This window comes from Vidua chalybeata, chromosome 20, assembly GCF_026979565.1.
Source record: "Vidua chalybeata isolate OUT-0048 chromosome 20, bVidCha1 merged haplotype, whole genome shotgun sequence".
Taxonomy (NCBI): Eukaryota; Metazoa; Chordata; class Aves; order Passeriformes; family Viduidae; genus Vidua; species Vidua chalybeata.
The window spans coordinates 10677653-10704686 of NC_071549.1; the positions used below are offsets into that span (position 1 = coordinate 10677653).

Here is a 27034-nt window from a genome sequence, read left to right on the forward strand (position 1 = left end):
GCCCCCAGGGTCAGCAGTGTGTGCTGGCTCTGAGCAAAGCTCAGACCCTCCAGAGAATCCTTACGTGAGTCAGCTCAGCTCTGGGCTGGCCTGGCTCAAACATCCACAACCCATGAGCAATTCCAAGCAGCATTTCACAATATTCACTGGCTACAAGTCTGCCTTGCTCCAAGGAGTTGTCCAGGGATTAACTGCAGAGAGCTGCTCGGGGCTCTTCCCTCAGCTGGCAGTGGGGGATGGACAGAGCAGGAACAGGATGGTGCTGCTTCAAATAAGTGCTACGATGTGCTCGGGGAATTTATACAAACCAGCACTAATCCATGCTAGTGTTCACATCACCAAGAACATGCCGAACTTCTCCCTGCTCCTTTCTTTGACATTGTATCATTGCATAATTTAAAAAAATGCTTTGCTGGCCTTGCTCACACTGGGGTAATTCCTGGCTCTTGCTGCAGCTGAATAGCTGATCCCGTGGCTATTGCAATGCGCCTGCCAGTGAGGCCACTGCTTTGGAATGAAATCACAGTTATTATCTGCAGTTAATTGTCCTGCTGGGTGCTTCTCTGAAGTCCACAGACAAAGCAAGAAAGAGTCACTTCGTCTATAAGAGGGGCAGAATTTAGATATGCAAAAGGAAAAAAGAGGTAATGGAAGGAGAGAGGGATGTATAGAGATGTTAATACAAAATCACAGAGAATCAGGGATTCTCAGGGTCTCTTTCTCCAAGTTCCTTGTGAACAACTTCATTGACATCAAATTCAAAAATTTACCATAAACCAGATGCTGCTGGATTTAAATGCTGTATAGAAAGTAACACTACAGAGTAGGAGAATCCTCCAGCCCCTGAACCAGGGAGGCGCACGGCGGGAGGACGGGGTCAGGCCGCGACAGCAGCACGGCCGGGCACGGGCAGCGGACCGGGGGCAGGAGCGCGACCGGCTGCGGGTGGGCAGGGCAAGGCAGGGCTCCGGGAAGCCGGGCAGAGGCGAGCAGCCCCGGGCAGGGCGGGCAGGGCCGAGTAGGGCGGGCAGAGCCGGGTACGGCGGACAGCCCCGGCAGGGCCGGGTACGGCGGACAGCCCCGGCAGGGCGGGCAGGGCGGGCAGGGCCGGGTACGGCGGACAGCCCCGGCAGGGCGGGCAGGGCGGGCAGGGCCGGGTACGGCGGACGGCCCCGGCAGGGCGGGCTGAGCCGCTCCCCCAAGCCCGGCCCGGCCCCGCGGAGCGCTCCCGCCCCGCCCCGCCCCGCCGCCCGCCGCCGCCATCTTGCCCAGCCCGCGCCCGCCCGTCCCGCTCCGTGGCAGCCCCGCCGCTCCTCAGGCCGCCCGTCCATGGCCAGCTTTCCCCCGAGTGTCAACGAGAAGCTCATCGGTGAGTGGGGGGGACGGGCGGGCTCGACGGGGGCAGCGCGGCCGGGCCCAGGCTCGGCCCGGGCTCGGGCGGGGGCGGGCGGGCGCTCAGCCCATCCCGCAGCGGAGCGCGCTCGGGGCTGCCCGCGGGTTACGGGCGGGATCCCGGCGCATGGAGCCTTTCCCGGCGCACGGAGCCCGTCCCGGCGCACGGAGCCTTTCCCGGCGCACGGAGCCCGTCCCGGCGCACGGAGCCCGTCCCGGCGCACGGAGTCTTTCCCGGCGCACGGAGCCCATTCCGGCGCACGGAGCCTTTCCCGGCGCACGGAGCCCATCCCGGCGCACGGAGCCCATCCCGGCACACCGAGCCCATCCCGGCGCCCCGAGCCCATCCCGGCGCACGGAGCCCATCCCGGCGCACGGAGCCCATTCCGGCGCACGGAGCCTTTCCCGGCGCACGGAGCCCATCCCGGCGCACGGAGCCCATCCCGGCGCACGGAGCCCGTCCCAGCGCACGGAGCCTTTCCCGGCACACCGAGCCCGTCCCGGCGCACGGAGCCTTTCCCGGTCGCCGGCCCGTTCTCCCGGCCGTGGGCAGGCGCGGGCCTGGCTGCATCGCCCACAGTGCGAGCAGTTCGTTCAGCACCGCGAGTTTCCCTGCAGGGGCTCATCCCTGCTGGGTTACACGGTCACACCGGGCCCCCTCCCGATCGCGTTAATCGCCGTGGAACAAAGCGGGGCGATGCGCGGGTGCCCGTGTAGCCGGTGTAAGGCGCTGCACGGATCTCCCTCTCACGGATCTCCTCTGTCTCCCCCAGCTCGGTCGCGCACGGTAGGAGAGCTCCTGGCCCCCACATCTCCCTTCGACAAGAAGTGCGGCCGGGAGAACTGGACGGTCGCGTTCGCTCCCGATGGCTCGTACCTGGCGTGGTCACAGGGACATCGCATAGTGAAGCTGGTCCCCTGGGCACAGTGCCTCAACAACTTGTAAGACAAACTGCTATGGCTTTCAGTGCACCTGAAAAACAGGAGATAGCTTCAAATCGATTAAAACGCATGTGTATTGGTCTCCTAAGCTTTGACACCTCGGGGAAAAATGAATTCCTTAAAATTACAGCTGTTCTGTCTCTTCCTGTGTGGCCAGCAAGAGGAACAGCTATTGCAACCTCACAAAGCTTATGGAGGAGTGACTTGTTAATCAATTCAGACACTCTAAAATAAGAGGAAGTTAGCATGAAAAGGGAATTTAGAGACGTGGGTAGATCTGGCCCTTTACACTTCCTATCACAATGCTGTTTGGCTTTACCTTTTAGGAATTTCCTTAAAGGCAGACCTCTTTCCTTATCATCCTTGTTCAAATGCAAGGGGAGTTCCAAAACACACATTTTATTGGCACTTGCAGGTTGCATGTTGGCAGCTGGCCACTGCAGTTTTGTAGCTGGTTACGTTTCTCTTACCCATTTTTTCCCCCTTTTGGGGGTGGTTAATTGTTTTCCATGTGCTGGACGCTCAGTATCTCTTTTCAAGGTTTAACACATGTGAATTGCAAGAAACCTCTCACTCATTTAGCAGAAAATCCTAGAAATTTTTGTGGCTCATTTTTCTGTAAATGCTTCAAAACTGTTGGATTTTGCAGTAGGTTAAGTTAGTATCTTGCTCTCAACAGAGACAAAACTCTATACAGAGTATTAGTATTATTTTGTGTTGGAAGGTTTCCAGGTGCTGGTAATTTTGCTGAGTTACAAGAAAAAGCCACTTTTATAATGTTAAAGTAAAAGCGCACCGTTTTGTGCCTCAGAGATGGACACGGTGACAAGTCCCAGGTTTCATTACACCTTGAAGAAACGCTTTTTTCCGCGCTGCCTCGCGCTGTACTGTACTTTGTGTTGTCTTGGCAGCCTGCTGCACGGCACAAAGAATGGCGCGAACGCCGCCGGCACGCGGCTGCCGCGGCAGAGCAGCGAGGGCGGCCAGAAGAACAAGCCCTGCGAGCACGTCATCGACTGCGGGGACATCGTGTGGAGCCTGGCCTTCGGCTCCTCGGTGCCCGAGAAGCAGAGCCGCTGCGTCAACATCGAGTGGCACCGCTTCAAGTTCGGGCAGGACCAGCTGCTCCTCGCCACCGGCCTCAACAACGGCCGCATCAAGATCTGGGATGCCTACACAGGTGAGCGGAGAGGAGCTGAGGGCACAGTGGGGCATCCTGAGCTGCAGGGACACACGGGGAGCGTCCAGTCCAGCTCCTGGACTGCCCCAGCACTGCCACTGTGTCCCTGGGAGCGATGTCCAAACGGTCCTTGTCACGCTCAGGTGCCAGCTCGCACTTCTTGCAGTAATAATATTGTTAGTGTGCGCCAGGAATCGGTTACAGAATTGTAACTGGGAGCTGAACCTTCAATACAAATTAAAAAATATTAAAAAAGCATGAACTCCTGCAACCAGAAGTCACCAAAAACTGCCAAAGGAACAACAGAGGCATGTCATGCTTTGAGACGTGAGACATGGAAGACTCAAAATAATTGTGTGCATACATACACTGGTTGTTTACTCAATAGTCTTCCTTGTTTTACCATACTTTAAAAGCATGAAATTGCTGGTTTATGTTGATAAGGACCTTTTATTTTTTAAAAAAGAAAACTAATTACTCAAAAAGACTGAATCTGAATTTAGGGTCTTTCAGTTTTCCTGGTAGCACAACTGCTAGGTTGGAGAGAACTCAGTTAAGAAAAATAATGACTATTGAGTGATTTGTCCTTGTAAATTGAAGCTTAGAACAGGTATGTCTATCAAAAGACAAGTCTTGCCTTATTTCTGAGGTTCTAGTATATAGATTTTGTAGCTTTTCCAGGAGTTACCCTTGATACAGGAGAGTTAAAGGATCTATGTGCTGCTTATTGTAGGGAGCATTTCGACAAAGAAAATTGTCTTTACATGCTGTAATTTTATATTCAGTATTTGTATCCATAAAGCATTTGATCTAAGAACAGTAGTCCTTCATGTTAAATTGTGGTGTTCTCATGTAACAGGAAAACTCCTCCTTAACCTGATGGACCACACAGAAGTTGTCAGAGATTTAACCTTTGCCCCTGATGGCAGCCTGATTCTTGTATCTGCATCCAGAGACAAAACCCTGCGAGTGTGGGACCTGAAAGATGATGGTAATGTCTGGACTTTATCTGCTCTAATACCTGAGAGGAGCATCCATGTACTCACCTCTTTTATTGCTCTAGACTCAGTTTGGTCAGGATTGCTTAAAAACTGCATGTTCACTTGGAATTCTTTAGTCACTCACTCTGCAGCCCCTTGGAATGCCTTATCTGTCTGAACCCTGGAGGCAGAAGCAGGTATGGGGCTAAATGTGCATGGAGTGACCTTTCTGAATAGGGACATGGAAGTAGAGGCTGCATCCCAGGGGTTTTATTTCTGTGTAGAATGACTCTGCAAGAAGTTTGGGAAAATAATACAAAATTTCACAAAGGAATAACTAATTTGGAAAAGCTTTCCCATCTGAATTTTGTAAAACTTAACCAATTCTAACAGCAACGCCTTTCTGTTTAGGAAACATGATGAAGGTGCTCAGAGGCCATCCGAACTGGGTGTATGGCTGTGCATTCTCTCCAGACTCCTCCATCCTCTGCTCTGTTGGAGCTAGTAAAGCAGTATGTGTCAGAGTTTCTTGTTCCTTAATTCTCCTGAATTATGTGCATAATCATTTTAAATCTAAGTAACATTAAGCTTGTGCTCGGTGTCATGAACTTCTAATGTTTGATGATGATGTGAAAGTGCATGAAATTAAACTGGCAAATGGTGCATTGAGACCCTGATTTGTGAATGGAACTTGCACTGCTTTTAGTTGAAGAGGCTGTAAGTGTGGAGAAATAGGTCTGCACAGGGTCATGGCATAAAACAAAGACCACTAAAGCTGCCAGTGTTAAAAGATACTTAGATTAATGCATAAAACTATTTCGGTTTTGATTTTGTCCTTCCTATTTCGTGCTCAATGAGAAAGACTTCACAAAGTCTCAGTCGGGGCATTTCCTGCTGAACAAAAACATTCTCCCTGTTTTCCCCTACCAATGGCAGTGGTACCTAAGAGTTAGAGGGAAGAGCAGCACACTGGTTTTGCTTCCATCCTAATGCCCTGCTAGAGAACTGAAAGCAGTGCAGGTGATGCATGTATGCCATAAGCTACTCCTGGCACTGAAGAGTTAGGGCAAACCAGAAAGGGAGCTCAGCCTGGTTCCAGGGGCTCTGTAGGCAGTGTAGTGGAGCCTCAAAAGCCCAGTTCAGGCACTGGCCATCAGTCCTGTGGGAGTGCTCAGAGGCATTGTCCGCCGCGGTGAGCACAGCCGAACTCTGGGGTTTGTTTGTCTCTGTAGTGGAGCAGAGGGGGATGTGTACATTGCTGTCTGGAGGCTGTGTGTTTTCCATAAGCTTCTTGCTTTCCCTGTCACAGGTGGTGGCAGCAATATTGGTGTGATTGAGTTAAGCTGGCACCACTCTGAGGAGCACAGTGGTGTTGGCGGGCAGAGTGGCAGCTCTGGCCGCCAGCCCGGCGAGCTGTACCGTCTGTACCGTAGGACGAAGTAACCTTGCCCTCGGCTGCAAGGGGTCCTGTACGTACGCAGGTGCTGCTCCATGTCCACTGTCTGCTTGCTTGCTTGCTTTTTTTTTTTGTTGTTGTTGTTTTTTTTTGTTTTTTTTTAATATAATTTTCACAGCAGTGAAACACACTGACTCCTCAAACTTAGTTTCCAGTTTTATAGAATGTTGGGGTCTCCTTGGAAAAATTAGTGAACATGTTTATAACTGATTGTAAAATGGTTCAGAGTTAGGTGGTATGGGAGGCACTAAGGCTGAGTTTGTTTTGGTCAAACATAAATTAATCCAAGATGTCAGAATTAAACCTGTGCAGTAAAACTGTCAAGGGAAAAATCAAGGTCACTGTTGAGCTCTTTGAGGGACATAACAGCTTTTGCTAAAGACTTATATTCCTGTAAAACCATGCTGCAGTACATGGATAGCTCCTATTAAGTAATTCTGCACAGTCCTTATTTTGATAATATATAATGTACAACTGCATGTAAAATACTGTAATATTCCATGAATTCTCACAATACACTGTGCAATTAGTCGGGTAAATTGTAATATTAATGTTGTTTGTTACTGTTGACTTGATTTTAAATGACTAAATTCTTTCTAATAATGTGGTTAGACTTCCCTGTTGTTTTGCCAAAGACATAACTTTTGGCTGTGAAAATTCTTTTTGCTTGCAGTATCTGTTTCTCTTCCTAGGCTGACGTTGGTGATCCAAGCAATTGTAAACAAGTGATCTTAAAGAGATGCCACTGGAGTAACAATATGTTAACCTTACATTTTCTGTCTGTATATTTCTTAAAATTTTGGTAGTTACTGAAAAGAGGGGACTGTAGAGTTTAACCCTATTTATTTCTGAATATTTTAATAAAATAGTTTTGTAATACATGAATTTCAGTAAGCTACATGGTTAAATTGTGTTGCCTTTATCTTATATTTTGGCTTATTTTGTTAATAACATTTAACAAATTTGAGTTAGAACTTGCATGTCTGCTTTAATTATTTTTTTTAAAAACCTTGATTTTAATCTGAGTATGACACTGAGCATATTTCTTAATTGTAGTAATTCATAATACCTGATTTTAATATAATCCTAAATAAGACTAGCTATACTTTAAAAACAAATTAAATGCTTCATTGCCTCTCTGAGCAGAGCTATAACATCAGCTCATTTAATTCCAGGTTTTCCTCTGGGATATGGATAAATACTCCATGTTACGGAAACTCGAAGGCCATCACAATGATGTTGTAGCTTGTGAGTTCTCTCCTGATGGAGCGTTACTGGCTACTGCATCTTACGATACTCGAGTCTATGTCTGGGATCCACATATTGGAGTGATTCTTAGGGAATTTGGGTAAGTAAAGCACTCAAATCTGGAAGCTGTCTCCCAGAGTGGTCTTGGAAATGAGCAGTGGCTGATGGAAGTCCTGAAGTGGCAGAGGCTGGAGGTTGTTCTTCCACCTGAGAGCGAATTTACAGCACTGCTATTTTAATGTGTACTGAGTTGTTAAACAAGGCTGAAGAGCACACAGTGGTTCAGTCCCCACTCCCGAATCCATGGTGAACTGGTCAAACAGTGTTTGTTTGTGAGTGCCTGAGCTCTGCTGTCCTGGCTGAGGCTGTGTCTCTCTCCACAGGCACCTGTTCCCCCCGCCCACGCCGATCTTCGCGGGCGGCGCCAACGACCGCTGGGTGCGCTCCGTGTGCTTCAGCCACGACGGGCTGCACGTGGCCAGCCTGGCCGACGACAAGTGAGTGTGGCCATGGGCTGCTGCCCCTCCTGCTGCTGCCTTCCTGCCCTAGCACAGGAACCTCTCAGCGCTGTCAGCTCGGGCTCCTGGCGCCTGAGCTGTGCTCCAGTCTAGTTTCTTGTGCAGCGTACAGAAAACACCAAGCACAGTTAAAAACCTGCTCTGATAACTTCCTATGTTGTCCTTCCCCCTCAGAATGGTGAGGTTCTGGAGAATTGATGAAGAATACCCTGTACAAGTTGCACCTCTGAACAATGGACTCTGCTGTACTTTCTCTACTGATGGCAGTGTTCTGGCCGCAGGGCAAGTACAGACTTCTTTTCCTTTCTAAAATATGATGGTAACACAAGAGATTGAAAACAGTGGCTCAGTGTTCTGAAAATCTTCAGTTGTGACTTGCAGCCTGGTGCTTCTGATTGGTACTGTTTGTTTAAACATGCCTGGAATAGCAGTAAAATCAATCAGCTGATAAACTCATTTCTTATCTTTAAAAATAAATACATGAGAGACCCAAAACATGAGGATTGGAAGAAGCCCATCAGATAGCCAAGGGCAGTTGTTGTGTGTTAGGTGGCACAGCAGTTAGCTGCTGGGAGATCTGCTTATTACCTGTTGCTTGTAGACAAGTTGCTTATTGTGCTGCTGTAGCTTAAAATAGGAGCTGGAGTAAATCAGGATCGGGAGCAGCTGGAACTGAGCACCAGCAAGTCCCCTACCTAGTCGTGTGTGTGTGGGTTGGTAGCAGGCTGAGCTGGTTCACGTGGAATAACCTGGAGGGTTTTGTGGGTTTTGTGCAGGACCCAGGATGGCAGCGTGTACTTCTGGGCAACCCCGAGCCAGGTGTCCAGCCTGCAGCACCTGTGTCGCATGGCCATCCGCAGGGTGATGCCCACCAGCCAAGTCAAGAACTTGCCTATCCCGGGCAAAGTGGTGGAGTTCCTTTGTTACCAGATTTGAGTTATTTGAGGAGAAAACAAAGAAAATGAAACCAACAACTGGGAGGTGGCCCAGCTGCTGAAACCGGCTACAAACACTTCACAGAATCCTCAAACTGTACAGCCTTTAAGCTTAAAACTCTACAGGTTTTCAAGAGCTATTTAAAGTGATAACCTAAATACTATTTTATCAAAATGCCTGACAGGTAATTTTTTTTTTTACTATTTATAGAAAACACAGTAGAAGTATTCCTGGTGTTCTCAGTTTTCTAAAATGTAACTGTGAAAACATGTACATATATAGACATAAGCTGCTACATGTTATCAGTGTACCTTTTAAAATTGCTTGTATGATTTTTCATGTGTCTCATGTATATATTGCTTTGGTAGAGCCATGATGCATCTGAGCTGTAAGTGGAAGAACAGCTGTTCTGGCACACTGAGGTAGGAAAACTATTGACTTACAGAGCAGTTAAGCTTCCTTCTGTACATTGGTTGGGGTGCAGAAAGCTGCCCCCCAGGCCAGACTTTGTGCTAGTTTATTTGTGAGGAGGTACAGTGTGGCTTTGTAGAGAGCAGTGTGTAGGAAAGGGCAGGAGGTTAAAAGGGGTGCAGTGTATCTAATGTAACCCAGGACCATGCCTGAGTCAGCTGAAGGCTTTATGCTCCATAGCAGCAAACCAGGTGAAATTTCAGTATTGGGCAGTGTTAGAGAACTATTTCCTTACATTTCTGAAAATCTGACTACTGTATTATTGCCTGATACTGTGTCTGTAATGAGAGACATTTGCAGACTCAGTTTATTATCCTTTAACCCTATAATATCTGTTTGGGGGTGATTATTGGTTAATGGCCAAAGATAAGCAAAATACTTGGTTTTGCCTTCTGTTATTTATCTGTACCTGCAGATATAAAGAATATATGCATTGCATAAAATGCCTGATTATATATATTTTTGTTGGATTTTGTATTAAAAACTTGTACAAAAGTTTTCTGGTATCTCATCTGGTGACTGATTTATCAATACTGGCTGCAGCGTTCCAGGCTGAGCTGGTGAGGCCTGGTTTGTGCTCCCAGACAGATGCTTACAGAGCTCTCTAAAGCCATGACAGTGTTATAAGCATGTGTGAGCTGCAAATCTGCTTATTTAAGCACCCTCACGAGCTGAGCTAAAAGCTGGGCTTGCCATGAGCCTGTTTCTGCAAGATCACAGTTCCAGCCTTGGGTCAGCAAGTAGGACTTCAGTGTGGGGTCTTGCAGGAGAGGCTTACTAAAAGGTTCCCTCAGGTTGTGTTCACCAGAAGCTCTGATTTATGGAAGTGGAGGAAGAAAACAACATCCCAGCTTCCCCTTTCACCACCTCTGAAAGCTGCTTCTCCCAGCTCTGCCTGCAGGTGTTCCTCTGTTTGCTCTAATCTTTCTCCCAGGACACAAATGATAGTGTTAGACCAAGTACACAAGCTTTCCTCATTAGTGAGGCTATTTATAATAATGTACCACGTTTACAAGCCTCTTCCTGCCATGGTGGGACACCTCAAGGTGAGGTCTGATCCCCAACATCCCCAGCTGTGACCACAGCACAAACCTGGGCCTTCAGCAGGGCGAGGCACACGGCTCCTCCCAGCTGCTGTTCAGTACCCGCTGTCAGGGGGAAGGGAACAAGCAAAGGACAGCGCCGTGGAGCTGTGAAAGGGCTCCACCCCCACGAGACCATCCAGGCTGCTCCTCAGGTGAGGGGCAGGGGAAAGGAGGGTTCAGGATGCAGGGCCAGGGGACAGAGTGGCCTGTGCCTGAGGCACTGCCTGCAGTGGCTGTCTGAAACGGTGATGGAGAGAAGCAAAGTCCAAGAGAAAACTGGAGCTTCAGCCATGAGGAAGTTTCTCTGGAATGCTCTGAAAGCTGTTTATTTTCTGCATTCATACGTGGCATTTCAGTTGAATCATGATTGAATAACACTGCTAAGTATTGTGTGGTGTTTGTTGTTTCAATGCTAGATGAGGACTTCCATTGGAGCACTTTAGAAACAGGGTGGATGAATCCCGTGACATTTTCCTTATTTATTACAATAGTCTCATAAAGGACAGAGGTTGTGTAAGATCCCGTGGGAAATCTGGTAGAGGTGTCAGGCAGAAACTGTTTATCCAAGTAGTTATTTCAGATGAGAACCACCTGAGTAAGGCAGGCAGGGTTTCTGTGGGATGCTGGCTTCTGCACAAGGACAAGTTTGTTTTATAAACACTGCTCTACACCCAAATCCCACTGCAATGAGCTGGATCAGAACAGCCCTAATTATTGATGTACTAGAATCAAAAGAAAGCCAGAGTAAACTTCAGATAAGTCATGATAACACTGTCAGTTATCAGCAAGGTTATACCTTGTGTAACCAGCTAACTCCAGACAGAAGTTCTGGGGCAGATATGATTTATTTCTAACATGAGATTAGAAGTTTCTGAATGCTCACTTTTATTACATCTGGCTTTGTTGCATCAAGGAGAAAAATATTTATTTACGGGCTTTAATAAGAGTTGCTAAACTGGGGTTCCCTGACAGAAATCATAATCCCCTCTCCCTCTCTGAGTTCACTTCTCAGCCTATACAAACTCCTGCTGCCCCCTGCACACTAAGGGTAGGAACTTCTCCCATTTAATTGGAGAGTTCTGCCCACTTCTTCAGGTGCCTGACACACAGCTCCATCTTAGGGCCACTGCCTCTCCTGTGTGAACCCAGGTCAGCTCATGGAGAACACTTAACCAAGCCACTAAGGTTTCACTGATGCTCTTCTCCCCTCCTGCTTCAAAAGGCAAGCACTTCTTTGGGAAGACTATCTCAATCTGCTTCCTGATATAACAGCAATTGTAGTAAAACTCTTGTTGCCAGGATGGAAAACTTAAACTGAAATTAGATGGGGAAAAATCTATCAGTGTACGTTATTAACAGTGTAAATTCACACCTTCTGGAGCAACTGCTCAGGAGCCATTAGGGTGTTTTGATTATATTTGTTAATTATGACCAGCTCCTTGTGGTCACTGCAGAAGGAACAAGTCCAAAAGAAAGACTTAAAATATTGCTTCATCTTAATTGCATCAGAGGAAAGGAAAAAAACAAAAAAAAATTCCAAGGTCCACTGCAGATAACAGCAGTGAGAAGAGTTTGGGCAGAACTTTGGTCCTGATGTGGCATGTCACAAGACTGAGATGCGTGTTTGCTGCTGCCCAGAGAGCTGTGCTGGTTTTTGTGAGGTCACTGGCACGTAAGGAAAAGGAGCAGCTGAGAAAGCCCCCTCCCTACCTTCCAACAGGTCTGTGACACAGCCCCAAGGCCACCTGGCCTCTAAGGGAGGTTTGAACTTGCCACGTGGTTTCCTTCATGCTGATCCCAAAAGTTCAGGTAGTTCTGATACTCAAGTGAAGCACCTAAATTTGAACTAGGGGTGGCATGCTTCTTCTGCACTAAATCTGGCTGCAGTTTGCCATTTCTCTGACCTCAGTGCTCTCAAAGATGAATCTGATCTACTGCCTAGAGAATCCTCTCCTGACTCTACTCCAGCACAAGATTACAAATAAAAATCTAATTAAACAGAGTCCATCATGGCAATAATCTGAGCAACAACTAACCAGGCTCTAATGAAGCATATTCATAGCAAAGGCTTGCAATAGAGCAAGGGAAGTTTGAGATACACACGTGTATCTCTGTGGGTTGATGTGGGAGTGAGTGCCTCCATCCGTGTGTGTGTGTAATTCCCATGCAGTGGTGCCCAACTCCCTGCCAGGGGTTATTCTGGAGCCTGGGAAAAGCTCAGTGCTTGCACAGTGACAATACTGCACTAGGAAGGCAGCAGCTGGGAGGGCATTTACCTCCTGGGGGAAGGTGCAAAGACCCCTTGGCATCCCCAGGTTTATTGACTGTGTCCACTGGATCATGAGACATTAGAGAAGCTGAAAGTGGACTGACCTACTCACGGGTTTGTGTTTGGTGAAGAGCTGCCAGGATGGCGTTTGGCCAACACAAGTGTTACAGCTTCTGCTGGAACCCCTGAACATCAGCAGAGCCCCAGCCCTGGCCAGTCACACACACACTGCAGGGTCAGAGCCCGTGTGAGGAAAGGGCTCTGTGCAGCTCAGCTCCACCATCAGACACAGAGGGCTCAATTCAAACAGAACTGCTACTGTCCACAGCATGGTACACGGGCCAGATCATGAGCTCTTTTGGCAGCAGACTGCAACAGAAATGAATTCAAGATGTCCATCTGTGTGGATGGAGAACTTCTGAAATTACACTTTTCCTATGGAGCTGTTTGCCCAAGGAAACTAAGCCAGCAGCAGCCCCCAGGCTGCCCTGAACAGGGATCCTCATACATTGTCTGGGAAGACATTCTGTGCACTGTGCTGTGGTGAGAAGGGTTTCCTCTTTTTAGCTTCACTTACGTCTAGTAATTCATAAGAAATATGGTGTTGAGGGGTTTTTTTAGCTTATTTTTTTCTTGAATCTATAATAGTTCTTGGCTTCAACAGCAGAAATTATTAACTACTTATTATTCAGAAACAAATAAGTATTCTGACTAACCAATTATCTTAAATCACACTTTAAAAAAAAAACTCAGTAGCATTTATGGAGAAATGTAAGGATAATAACATTTGGAATATATATGGAAGCCTGGAAATGTTTGAATTATCTTCATTTGTGCACTACAGTAGCTTCCAAGCCTTTATTAAAGAAGTCTCTCTAATCCAAACAACTCCTAAGTTAAACAGACAAGAGTCAAAGATGTGAACAGAAAACCTAATCCCTCACTTAGAGGTAAATAAATGAGGCACAGAAAGGGATTCTAAAAACTGTGGCCAACCTCAGAATCTGGTTTTCCTCCCTGATGTGGTCAGAAAGTCCCTTTGGCACAGGCCCATCACACTTTCCAAACAAATGTCAAATGTAAATGCAGTTCCTCATGGTCAGTCTGCAGGGCCTGCTCCAGAGGCTTTCCTTCATTCAGCACAGATGCAGTTCTGCTGCTGCTTTGATTTTCTCTGCTCTTTCAAACTCTGGTCTTGTGGCTTCACACCAAGTACCAATGCTCTTAAATGTTCCGTTTCCAGAGCAAAGTGATCTGAGCTGAATCACTTCTCAAAGCAAGAGGAGCAAAATTCTGTTGTATTTCTAGAGAAACATTTGAGAACGAGATCTCTAATTAGTTCTGTACCACAGTCCAGAGGTACCAAGGCACCACATTATTTTGAAGGCCTCATGCCTTGAGAGACTCAGCATCCCCTAGTGCCCGGGGAGTGAGGTGGCAGCCCCGCACCAGCCCTGATCCTGCAGGCATCCTGACGAGTTTTCGCTGTGCCAAATGACCTCGGCTAAGCCCTGGGCAGCTCCTCCTGGAAAGCTGGAATTGGTTTGGCTTGTTGCTGAAGAGAAAGGCCTGGGAGGGCAGGAAGGGGAGGAAACCCAAACCCCTTCCCCAAACCCCAAATCCTTCACCAGCCCCAAATCCCGGGGAAGGGCTGCGGGCGCGTGCGGGCACCTGCCGAGTGTGCGGCGCCCTCTGCCGGGCATGCGCGGCTCTGCACACCTGGGCACGCGCGGCTCTGCACTCTTGAGCACGCGCGGCTCTGCACACCTGGGCACGCGCGGCTCTGCACACCTGGGCACGCGCGGCTCTGCACTCCTGAGCACGCGCGGCTCTGCACACCTGGGCACGCGCGGCTCTGCACACCTGGGCACGCGCGGCTCTGCACACGCGCTGTCCTGCACACCTGGGCACGCGCGGCTCTGCACACCTGAGCACGCGCGGCTCTGCACTCCTGAGCACGCGCGGCTCTGCACACCTGGGCACGCGCTGTCCTGCACACCTGGGCACGCGCGGCTCTGCACACCTGGGCACGCGCGGCTCTGCACACCTGGGCACGTGCGGCTCTGCACTCCTGAGCACGCGCGGTTCTGCACACCTGGGCACGCGCGGCTCTGCACACCTGGGCACGCGCTGTCCTGCACACCTGGGCACGCGCGGCTCTGCACACCTGGGCACGCGCGGCTCTGCACACCTGGGCACGCGCTGTCCTGCACACCTGGGCACGCGCGGCTCTGCACACCTGGGCACGCGCGGCTCTGCACACCTGGGCACGCACCCCGATCCCGACGGCTCCCGGCTCCTGGCAGGCCCCGGCGCTCACCGCTGGCTCTCCGTGTTCTGCACGAAGGCAGACTCGGAGGCCAGAGAGGAGCAAAGCGGCTCCTCCAGCCTGCAATAACTCCCACGGGAGTGTCTGCAGGGGGATCTGCAGTTTGGCCCGGGTTTGGAGGGGAGATTCCTGCAGCACATCCACTCTGCATCATACCAGTCCCTTGCTTCCTGCTGCAGGTCGAATTTGTCAGCGTTACAGAAGGAAAGTGAGCTGGGTGGGAATTTCTGTCTCGTCAGGGTGCTGTGCTCTCATCAGTGGGCGCTGCTTGTGTACGCTGCAGACAGCAGCACTGAGCATGAAAGAGTTCTGCCAAGGCTGGGAGACAAACCTCGGACTTCTTTTGTTTCTCCTGCTTTAATTAGGAAAGAGCCAATGCATGAAACACAAGGAGTGCCAGAAAAGCAAATAAATGTAAGCCTTTGATGCTTTCTTTTCTTGAACACACACCTCTGTGAGCTCTTTCACCACTGTCAGTCTCTCACCCCTTCAGAGGCTAAAGGTCAGAGGGGCCCCCTGTGAACTGCTGCCCTGGGAGAGGAAGAGGAAGGAAATGACAAATTAGCTCAGCTTTCCAGGCCTGTCTTGATGCACTTGTGTGAGTCACCAGAGCGTGAAGACCGGCATCTATCAACACTTGGTTTCCTCTTCTGGAGCTGCTCACGTGACATCTGCAGCCGTGTTTCCCTGGGCCTGTGAACAATCCTGCGGCTCTTTGGTGGGGCTGCACTGCAGAGTCCTTTTACTGGGAAGTGTCAGCAGAGTTCCAGCTAAACCTGCTTATTTTCATCACTTCTGGGAAGACCAGACTGATTCCTGGCTTAAGGAAGATTGGAAAAACTGCTCTTCGAGCAAGTAATGAAGAATTGCTGTCTGAAATTGTCCCAAACACAATGAAGCCACCAGTCACCACTTCACAGGCTTCCAGCTTCACAGCAACTTTGTCACACATAGATGACATTTTGTTAAGGAATTGAGGTTTTGTTGCAATTTCAACATCTTGAGGTTTTGTTTTGCTCCCCATCCCCAACCCGAGGCTTGCAAACACCATCTCTCACTGCTCCAAAGCTAACAGCTCCTTTTCCAGCACAGCAGATGTGGGAAAGCTGGATTTAAGACACAGGTAACTTGATTCCAGTTCCATCTCTGCAATCAGCTTCCTGTTTCAAATAGCCTTAACCTCGTGGTGCCTCAATTCCCACTATCTTATGTATGACCTGTTAAATACCTGCATGCTTTTTTTTTTTTTTTTTTTCCTGGAGTTCTGAAGAATTTCCTTGTTTTTTGTTATTAAAGTGAAATCTGAGGATTACATGAACCCATGTAACTCCTGGCAATGGGGCTTTTAAGTGAAAACACTGCAGCATTGGCTGCAGATGTGGAGCTCAGAACTGTATCTCCCATTCTAACACCACCCCTCCCTGGACCACTGAGGAAACTGTCCAGTAGCTGCTGCAGGAACAATGGGTTTGTTGCTTTTCAAGGGATACCCACACTTAGATTCTGGAATCAAACACTTCCCAGGGATGGAAAGTTACAGCTCTGGTAAGAAAGGAGGAGTAGGAAATGCTGGCAGTGTGAGGAGGCAGTGGTAGAGCTGCCAGGGTAGGAGTGCGGGGTCTCTTGGAACACTGTAGTGACAATGCCGTGTTTCACCCTGTGGTCATCACACCCACACCTGGGACAAGGGGCCTCTTCCTTGTTGACAAAGTGACCTCAGGCTCACAACATCACACCCAGCATTGGTCTTTCAGCAGGCTCCTTAAGGGAGTGCATCTGGGAGGGGCTGCTCATGGTCAGGAAGGCAGCTCCAGGAATAGCAGGTAGGAAATGGTGTCGTGAGCCCACACACAACCCAAGGGCTATTCTTAGGAGGAAGCCTAGAGCGGAACTTTAACAGGGAGTGTTTTCTGACTTCTGTTACAGAGATGAGGACAGTTAAGTGAGCAGTGCCTGAGTTTACAGTGTCCCCTCAAACACCTGAGGGTGCCAAAGAGGCTTTTTTGGTGCAGGACAGGAAAATACATGAGACAGTGAGGGGACCTTGGGTGACCTGCATGGCATGCACTGAGAGTCAGGGCAAATGGTGCTGGAGCACCTGTGCCTTGGACATTCTCGCCTTCCATTTACTCCTGCATGTCATCACCCTCATGGCCTCGTTCATAACACATCTAAACATCACCTACTTTGACACCAGAACACCTTTGGGAGGTGGAGAAGTTCTGGAATAAATTTGAAACACAGAGGAGCTGGGTACCTTACCCAGAGTCACACATGGAGTGTCACACCAGAGATGTAAGCACAGCTTTGCTTGCTTAAAACTGCATTATGGAGGTGTGCATTTTCTTTAAACCCAAAAGAAATGAGGCTGCCTGCTGGAAAGAGAAGGCAGCATTTTAATGATGTTCTGTTTCTAAGCAAATGTGCTGAGTATTTGGTGACCCTTAACTTATTAATTCAGAAAAAGAATGAACAAGACTAGCTAAACTACTTAATCTACTAAAATGTCAAAACCTATGGAAGACACTGCTCTCCTGTATTCTTTGGCCTTCTTATTGAGGCACAATAGTGGTCTCCACCATTTTTTTTATCACTTAGAACTTTTGTTTCTGTTCTTGTGCTCAGGACTTGCTTGCTGGGCCAGAGAGGACCTGCTGTGTCTACTGGAGGTCAGTTTCTTTAAATAAAAAAGTAATCCAGATCAATGCGGGATTACAGGGCATGAAATCTCCTCATGGCTAAGCAGGGTACGTGTTCTTGGATGGCAAAACTGCCCTGAAGTTTCAGTTTGCAATAAAATACCTGGCTCCTTGCTGGCTGCTACGCTCCCCTCCCAGCAATGAGCTGTCCTCAGCACTGTTTGGGGTTGAACTCACCACAGACCATGGTCCAGCCAAAGGGATGTGCTCCACATCCCCCAGGATCCAGCAGGCACAGCAAGGGCCTGCTCAGACTGAGCTCAGGAGGAGATGCAGCCCCGGGTGCTGAGCCCTACAGAAAATCTGGGGTTTTCTTGGGTGCCGAAAGGTCAACTGAGCATGCAGGAAAATCCAACCTTGTCCCTCAGCACCAGCACTGTCCTCACTGTTGTTTGGAGTCAACAGGGTTTCTGGCCACAGGAACCAAATTTTGGTGTTGTGGCCAAGCACCAAAAGGTTAGATCTTGTCTGTGTTCACAGAAATCGTGAGGGAATTCTCACTGTGTACTCAAAACCAAATCCAGAGTTTAGCTGAGCCAGTGACTTCCAGGGGGAGGCAAATCTTGTTCTGAAATTGCCCCAGCACACATAATAAAACCCCCCAGTTTTAGGGTCTCTGTTAGGATGCTTTGTCAACATAAAGCTCCTTTCCTGTGTCTTATTTGATTTTCCCTATTTATTTTTACCTGCCATGAAATTATCATTACCGAGAGGAGCTATTTTAATGGTCTGAGAGAAGCAGGAGCATTTTGCTCAGACTAAGGCTCAGCAGAGGCTCTATTCAAGCAGTGTTCAGAACACACTTCAGGAAGAATCTTCCCATCAGGATTCCCCAGCACTGACACAGAGGGGGTTTAACTGCAGGATCCCCCAGGGTGCCACAAAACTCTGGCTGCACAGGAAAGAAGGGATGCCAAGAGTGCCTGGGGGCACAGGACAAGTGTCCATTGTGGCTGCTGAATGACACATCTGCCTGCTACAAACAGACTCCTGCAGAGCCCTGCGCTGACAGCTGGCCACCAGCCTGAAGTGACTTCAAAGAACTGAGCTGGGCCCAAGAGATCCAACATCCTCTTCCTCTGAGCTTGCACAACACCTGGGCTTAAGCAGCAGCCACCCCCACGAGCTCCTTTTCCAGGACAGGGATGCTCTGACCTACACAACAGGGGCTCCAGACAAAGCTGTGCCAACAACATCAAAGTCAATTTCTACTGGCAACTGAACCTTTGAGGAAAGTAGGATACTGCAATGCAGGACATAAGCAATGATTTTAGAATAGCTGAGTTTAAAATAAAAATAACAACTTCAACAACAGGAAAACGAGGAAGGGAAAGACCTGAAACCAAAGTTCTCCAACAGAAACTTCGTTACTGCACAGGACTCCAGTGATAAGACCCAATTCCATAAAACAGCCACCTGAAACAGTATCTCATTAGGATTGTTACTGTGTAGTTGAAATGGTCTGAGGTCACTCCCCACATTTATTTCCCCCCCATTTCAGCTCTCCGTAGGGGTGGACTGGGTAGGTGGAAGGACAGGTACCATTCCCTTCAGGTTGCTCTCAATCACTAGGAATGTATTTAATTTCATCATGCCCACATCCAGAAACCATACACTCCCTCAAGCTGTGAGAGAAAGTAGATTTATGACAACGATTTATGCAGTGAGTCTGTTAAGAAATTATACACACCCCTGCTATTTTATAAAATACATAAGCATAGGTTTTAAATGTTTTGGGGCAAGAATAATTTTCTTATTCTGGATCTGTCCCTAACTATATTCCTTAGTGATTCGAACAGTGGGGAGGCAGACCACAACTGAGGCTCCCAGGGCAAAGCCATGAATACATGCATAGCACAATGAAGAGCAGAATATTTAGGTTCATAAATGACAGGTCCACAGGAGATGCAAGAAGCTTGTATAAGCAGGACTCGATGTGAGGGGAGCAGCTTGCATTTGCCCCCACTGTAAATGTTCCTTGTGAATGAAACAGCCTCTGGACACAAGGGGCAAGAGGACAGGGAGCACAAGGGGCCTGGCTCTCAGCGTGGTTATGCTGCTGTTATTCTCCAGGACTGCTCTTGATTTATGTGCATCAAAAGCATGCAGGTCCCTCATCTGTGCTGCCCGCGGCTCAGCTACAGAGCAGAAGGATCTGTCTCCAGGTTGTTTTACAGAAATCACATCCGTGGCCGCACGACTCCCTCTCCCGCAGGCGGCGGCTCGGGCCGGGGGAGCACCAGCGTGTGAAGTTAATCTAACGAAAATTAATCTAACGAAAACAGCTGTCTCCGGCAGGATTACCGATTTTCATTGCCTGCGATGCTCTGCAGTTCCCGCAGGAGCCGCGGCCCCGCTCCCCGGGCCGGCCGGGCGGCTGCAGAGGGCACCAGAGCGCCGGGCAGGCGCCGCTGCAGCCCGGGCTGCGAAGAGACAAGGGACAGCCCAGCGCCGGCCGCAGCGTCCAGAGAGCGCCGGGACGACTCTGGGGAGCCCCCCAGTCTGTCACGGGGTACCCCGAGCCTGCCGCGGGGAGCCCCCCGTCTGTTACGAAACGCTGCTCCAGCCTCAGGAGCATCTGGCATCGCTGCTGCTGCGGAACCAGAGCCGGTGCCGCTGTGCCAGGAGAGCAGGGATTTACAGCCCCGGGGGACCGGCTTCATCTGGGTACTGGCTGCACGCCAGAACAAGGAGCAATAAACACATTGGCCCAACCGGCTCAGTTTCTTACTTAAGTAATTTCCCGGACTGGGAGAAAATGCAGAATTGCACAATGTTCCTGGGCAGCTGTTTTCTCCCTCTTGTGTCACTTCAAGGCACAGGGGATGTCACTAAAAGTGACATAAAATGCTGAGTTTCAGGTGTGACCATATCCTTTAGCTTCTGATAAATTCAGTGAGCGTGTCCTTCCCTTGCTCACGGGAGGATGCTCTGCATGTAACTGGGGGAGAATGGCATAAAAACCACGCCTTGGTTTGGGCAGAAACAGCATTGGTTTAGACACAAGTCAGCTGGGAGCTTTTGCAAGACTTTGAGGCACTGGATGAAGCCCACAGGGAACAGGAAGTAAGCACTACTCCAACATCAGTGCTCCTTGTTTGCAGCCTTCACTGCGAGCTGGCATGTGTTCTGAAACTCCTATTACAACACAGAAGTGCTCACACTCCTTTATCCCACCATCTTTAAAGAGCCCCATTCTGTGCGAATATTGGTGATCATTTTACTGTGATTTTCAAGTGGTGAGATCTCTTGCACAACCCAAACATGTCAATATTTCAAATTTTCACCTGAGTTTAGCAGACAGATCCTTCATTCCCAGTGACAGAAAAGCACTGCAATTTTCCTATGACCTCATCATTGCTCTCTTCCTGACATCACTGCAGAATAGTTATCTGAGTAACTCAATAAGCCCTCCAGGGCTGGGTTGTTGGAGTTTATTTTTTCCACTTTTAATCGGTAAGAACTCCATTGTTGCTACAGATAAGCAGCCATTTGGGGTTATTTGAGTGCAAACTGCAGATAAGAGAGTGTCTCCTGAAGGCTTTTGTTGTCTCTTTTTGTCAGCGGCTTTTTGTTTCTCCTATCTTTATGTATAAGCTCTCTGAGGCTGTTCTCTGTGTGAGGGAAAGTACAGCGATCACAACTGCTTCCACAAGTGGTTGGGGAATCTGTACTGCCCGTGGGACTCCCAGCCTCAATTTTCAAGTCTCACTTCCATGGTGAGCTGGCACAACCCTCCCACGGCAGTAACTCAGCCTTTCCCAGAGCTCCTGCAAAGAGGGCTGAAGGCTGGGCAGGTTCTTTACTGGTGAAAGCTTCTCTGCTGCAGATGTCTGGGAACCAGGATCCTTCCATGAGGAAAGTGGGTCCAGCTCTAAGAGCCCTGGAAAACACCAATTCTATGAGTCTACAGCAAGATTCACGGGAAGAGAGCCCTTCACCTTCTGTGTGCTGAAGTAAATGGATATGGAGTCTGGGATTTGGCAAAGATAAAAGGGATTCAATTTCAGTTATAAGAGTGAAATAGTACTGCAAGCTGGAGAGAAAGTTTTAGCCAGCCAGGATTGATCCAGTAGGTTCTGATTCCCAGGATTCAGTTTTGAAGCAGTCGTTGCACTCATCAGTGCCGAAGGCCATTAGAACTTACCGACTGAAACACATCTTCCACAGCCCAGGTCAGGAGAATTTAATGTGTATAATCCCTTAGTTTTTTCCTCTTTGACAAATAATTTCAATCACAAAGCTGGTATGAAGAGCTGACCTACAAGCATTGTTTCTGTGTGCAGATAAGCTTCTGCTGGAGTTGCAGCACGATACTCTGCCTTTCATCTCAGTTTTTGCAGCTCTCAAGAGTAGCAGGGAGGTGTTGTGAGCGTCCAGCACACATCTGGAGAGTGCAGGTCAGAGCCTTCTGTGACACCCTGACTGCATTCCTGTTCTTTGCTATCACAGCCCCAGGTAATAATCAGAAGGGAGTGCCCAGTCATGTGGGGGATGAGCCAGTCCAGCCTGTTTCCTGATTTTCAGGGTCAACAATTTCTTATATCATTCCACACTTACAAAGCATTTCCCAGATGGAACAGCTGCAGTCCACTTTTCAGCTCTGCCAGTACCCCACAGCTTCAGGCAGACACTTTCTGCCTTTCCCAGGTCCTGCAGGTCTTTAAACAACACTCATGTCTAAAGGCAAGTTTAGAAGTTGCCTACTAGGGCTTGCCTCCAAAAAGTACTCTACATAGGAGTCAACATGATAAATTACTCCTAATAAAATAACCAACCTTCTCCAAAACCTTGTGAAAGAGACAGTTAGGTAAGTTCTATCAGCTCCAGTTTACAAGGAGATCAAAAGATCACCTGTGAGATGTGCCCAGAGCTACATGTGGCACACAAGGAGGAGGCAGCCAGTTCTGCCTTCCTCTCCTCTGCTGTCCTCTCCAGAGCATGCTGCCTCCAAACCCAGCCTTTGGCAGCACAGCCTCTCCTCAGAGCCCTCTTTTCTTCACCTTTCTGCATGGTAGATTTTGCTTCTTTAACATGCAGGAAGAGGCACCTGAGCTGCACCGGTCTCTGAGGGGCCCACCCTTGTTCCAGGCTACTGCACCACTTACTAACCCTGCCTTGCATCTTGGTGGGGCTGTCTAGGATGACCACTTCATTCTAGAAAATAGATACCCTGGGGAAAAAAATCCAAACCTAGCGGGTGTTTACTATTTCTGCATCTCCTGGTACTCTGACTATTTCTTCTTGTGGTATATTTTTGATTTCTATGCTTGCAACCACCTACCTGCAATACCTTAGAAGCACCTGTTAAAAAGAAAGGGTTAAATACAAACACTGTCTGCAGCAGATGTGCATTGGGATGACTTTGCTCAGTACTACCCCTCTCCATTATTCACAAGCTCCTACCAGTCTGCTCTCAGCAGGGATAACGTATGTGGGATTAAAGGAAGAAAGGAAACAAGAACCAAAGTCGGGTTGCCCTGGCAGCACAGTTTATGTGCCTTCCTTATGTGCTGCTTTATCTGTCTAACAGAATAGCAATAGCTGCTGCAGAAGAGAAAAATAAATTATGCCTTAATTAGGCACTTCTTGGTTGCTTTTCTAGTGTCCCCAGGGAGGCAAGGCTGTGTCATTCTAACTCCATCCATTTAGGAAAAAAACCCATGTACACTTGGGACCCTTGGGAATAATCTGGAAGGCATGAAATTCCCTGGCACACCCAGCACACTGCAGGCCATGTGGGGATTTCTCACTTGCCCAAATGCAACCCTCTGTGTTCTTTTCTCAGCTCAGCTGCTAATGCATAACTTTACTTTTCCTTCCCCTTGTAATTCCCAATTGGTTCTCTGGGAGCAAAGCTACTGTGTTTGGAAATGTCAGATTGTGCTGACTGCAAGAGACTGCAACCTGACTGAGGTAACAAGCTCCAAACAAAGCATTTCTAATGGGAAAGACATTGCTGAGAACCTTTCTTTGGTGTCTAATCAGCAATGAGTTCATGCTACAGCTTGGCACTTCCATCATAAGATTATTTTCCCCAATCAGGCAGGGATTTAATTATTACTAATACCTTTACCCTTCAATGACATTTATTTGAAATAAATAAATACATTATTAGGGAGTCACACAAGCTGTCTTGCTGTACCCAGTACTTTCCTACAGGCAGACAGCACAGCATGTGGAGCAGAACTCTGTGTGCCCCAGCTCCGTGCTGAGAGCACAGCCCACCCCTACCTGCATGCCTCACTCCCCAGGACAGTCACTGGTTTGGACTGGGAGCTGTCTGTGGAATGACTAATGCAATCAGAAGCCAATCTCGATCAGTCCCTCTACACATCACTGTGTGGAAAAAGAAGTGCATTAAGCCTGGCCCGCTAAAAGCTGGGTCAAAATGCTTTGCCCACATCACAGTAACAACACTTAACAAGGCAAAATGTCTCCTGTCAGAGGCTATTGCCAGCTCTCCCTCATTGCTGCACCAAGCAGCAATGCTAGGTTTGTTTTCCTAGCGCAAGCTGACCTCCCGTGCTGCCAATACCCGAACTTTGTCTGAGGAGAGGGAGCTGACAGCACTGACTGATGCAATCCTGTGAGCGCACCCGAGCGTTAGCACAGCCGACTGCACCCGTCCTGCTGAGCTGGGAGCCTCGGGGCACTGGCAGCCGCACCTTTGGGCTGGAGATTCTTTGCAGATGGCCGTGTCTGCTCGGCAGAGGCAAACTCCACCTGCTACTTCCCAACAGCTCTGCCCTGTGGCAGAGGGGAGATGTCAGCACAAAGGCACCTGCAGCCCCGGGGCTGCTGTTTGCCAGATGGGCCAAGGCTGATGAGCCGAGCTGGGCAAATTGCTGTAACAACTGGTGAGGGTGGAACTTTCCCGGATGCCAGAGAGGTCGGCATGTGGAGGAGTACAGGGAGCACTGGCTGAGCTAAAATTCCCAGCCTCACAGCACAGGTGATCAACATGTTATTTTGAAGACATCTAGGACAACCAATAACTGCTAAAATTCTACAGATGTCTCATTTTTTAACAGAAATGCAGAATGGAAAAGGACCACATGGGTTCTTTCATAGTTTGAACAGCTACATAAAATTATTAGCAACTCTTAACATCCTGATTATCCTTCATGAAAATACTTGGAAGATTGTGGGTTTGATATTTCTGATTTCCTATTTTAAATATGAATTGTTTGGGGTAAATGACAGTGTTTATGGTTTGAGAAGAGATTTTTTTGTTTCATGTTTTGGTAAAAGACAGGCAATACAATTGAACAAGATTATTGAATTTGGAGTTTGCAAAGGGGGTTCATAGATGGATGGGAGCTGAAAGCATTCTATCAAATAGCTCTGACCACAGTCTCATCAAAGGAACACCACATGAAGCATTTAAGTATTCTGACTTCACTAAGCTCAGTGAATATGTAGAGTAACTCACTAAACCTATGGATTCATGTTTTATTATGCCCATTGTAATGGGCAAAATCTGACCTTTTGAGAAGGGTTCTGGGAAGCACAGATGTGGATCATATTGACCCCTTTCATCTTCTAAGTTTAATTCCTCAGCGATCTCCATGGTTTAAATAGACATGTCAGATAGAGGAAACATTCTCATCATGTGCTATACTTTCTAAAAGAGCCAGGAACTGAACCAGACTGGTCCTATTTCAATGTCTCAACCACAGGGTCATCATTCCCTGCCTTGAAATGGTTTCTGAAATCATGCACTAAAGTATGGATATGGATTTCAAACTAACTCTGTGCTTATGCAACATTCTGAATACAACCACTTTCCTGCACTGAGCCCTCTGTCCTTATTATGATCAAGCACTATGGTCTTGTCAGGCCACATTCCCCCTCGGAACCAATGGGACCTGGACCCTTTGCACGGCAGAAGCAGCAGCCAGGGCCAGCTGCCTATTCCTTAGCTGCTGAGTCTCCCATTTTGCACTCAGAGCAGGGGTAAAACATACAAGCTGCTGGATCAGAGAAAACTAAGCTCAAGTATGAGGGAAAGTGGTAAGGGTTTACTTTGTCCTTTCCTGTCCATTTGTCCACCATGAATGCAGAAGGTTTCCTATTTGGTGCTGTGGGGTAAGAGCCAGAATTTTCAAAACTTTGGCTCAGCTCCTGCCAGCATTCATGTTCTCTTATCTTGCTTCCGGTACAAACTATTTCCAGAGATGGTGCTATTGAGAAAGTCAATGACTGTGATGGAAACTGAAGAAGAGTGAGCAGAAAATCAGGAGACTGAATTCAAATGCTGACAAGAACCGGCCAAGACCATTCTCTCCTCAGACACTCTCAGCAAGATCAGAGTGTGCACTTGTGCAGAACTGGGGCAGCTGAGCCCCAGCATGCTGGCAGTTACTGACAATTTCCCATTTCAAAATGAGAAACTCAAGACAACAGTTAATGTAAAACTTATGCCCATTTGATTTTATAAAGACTTTTACTGTGTTTGAGCAGACTGTAAGTACGTGGCTCACTGTTTTCTCTGGCATCATCAGAAAAAGGTTTATCTGCTTGTGCGTTTGTTCTTGGTGGGTAGTTTGGGCAGAATCTATCTCCTCTGTGAGAAGTTAAGCATATGCACAAAGCCCTGAGCCCCCATTTAAAGGAAGATTTGCTCAGTCCTGCACAGAAATCTTGGGCTACCATACTCCTCACACTCATGCTATGCATGCTATTACCTGGTTAATTAATGGGTGCACTAAATAGCTTATGTATTGTATGAGTGCCATAATCCACAGCATGAACTGTACGCAGAGTTCAAGCAGGGATTAGGACAGAACATGCCCTTAAAGGTGAGGTGACTTTCAAGAGTCAAAAAAATAAACCAGAAATATTTCTTTGCTGAGAACCAAGGTGTACAAAAACAGCCTAAAGGTATTTTAAGGACATCTCTTTTTATGTCTCTTTCACCTGACATACTCCAGCTGGACCAAAATAATTTACTATTTATTAACGTAACATCAAGTGAAGACTCCTGGTACAAATGTCTAGTGACTGTCCACACCCTAACGGGATGGAGGCGTCATTCTGTGAATGTGAACAGAACCTTGCTGGCATCTCTTCATGCCACCACAGTCAAGGCATCAAGAATTTGCAACTCTCAAGGGCTCACAAATCAAGACACAAACCTTCTTTATGTCACGAATTTGGCCTACAAATTGTCACAGAATAATAGAGGGTAGGTTTTTTTCTTTAACTTCAGAGCTAAGACTGCAAATTCTTCCTGCTGCTTTTGTTTTCTTTGTAGTCTGACTTGCCCAGTCCCTCCAGGCTTTGTTTTAAAAAACTGCAATTGTCCAGTGGATGCTCAGTCACAGTTTCTCTGTGCCCTTCAATATTTTCCTCCTAAACTTGAATTTCAAGCCACTGGCCACCTCGAGACCTGACCCACTTTTACACTGCATGGCACACAGAACCCTTGTTCCCCAGGACTGTCACTGACTTGAACAGAGCTCTGCACACAGCTTGCCTTGCAGCTGTGCTCTCTGGAATACAAAATGAAAGGAAAGGGTTAAGT

At 48.1% G+C, this 27034-nt stretch overlaps 1 protein-coding gene across 1 annotated transcript; it reads left to right on the forward strand.

The window, feature by feature from the left end:
• The first annotated feature begins 1256 nt into the window (after positions 1 to 1256).
• On the forward strand, positions 1257 to 9621 carry WSB1 (WD repeat and SOCS box containing 1). Its single transcript, XM_053960909.1, has 9 exons — positions 1257 to 1369; positions 2166 to 2334; positions 3246 to 3514; positions 4374 to 4505; positions 4906 to 5006; positions 7126 to 7298; positions 7582 to 7695; positions 7891 to 7998; positions 8493 to 9621. The coding sequence occupies exons 1-9, from the start codon at positions 1330 to 1332 to the stop codon at positions 8650 to 8652; spliced, it is 1266 nt and encodes a 421-aa protein (XP_053816884.1). The 5' UTR covers positions 1257 to 1329; the 3' UTR covers positions 8653 to 9621.
• Positions 9622 to 27034: the final 17413 nt, after the last annotated feature.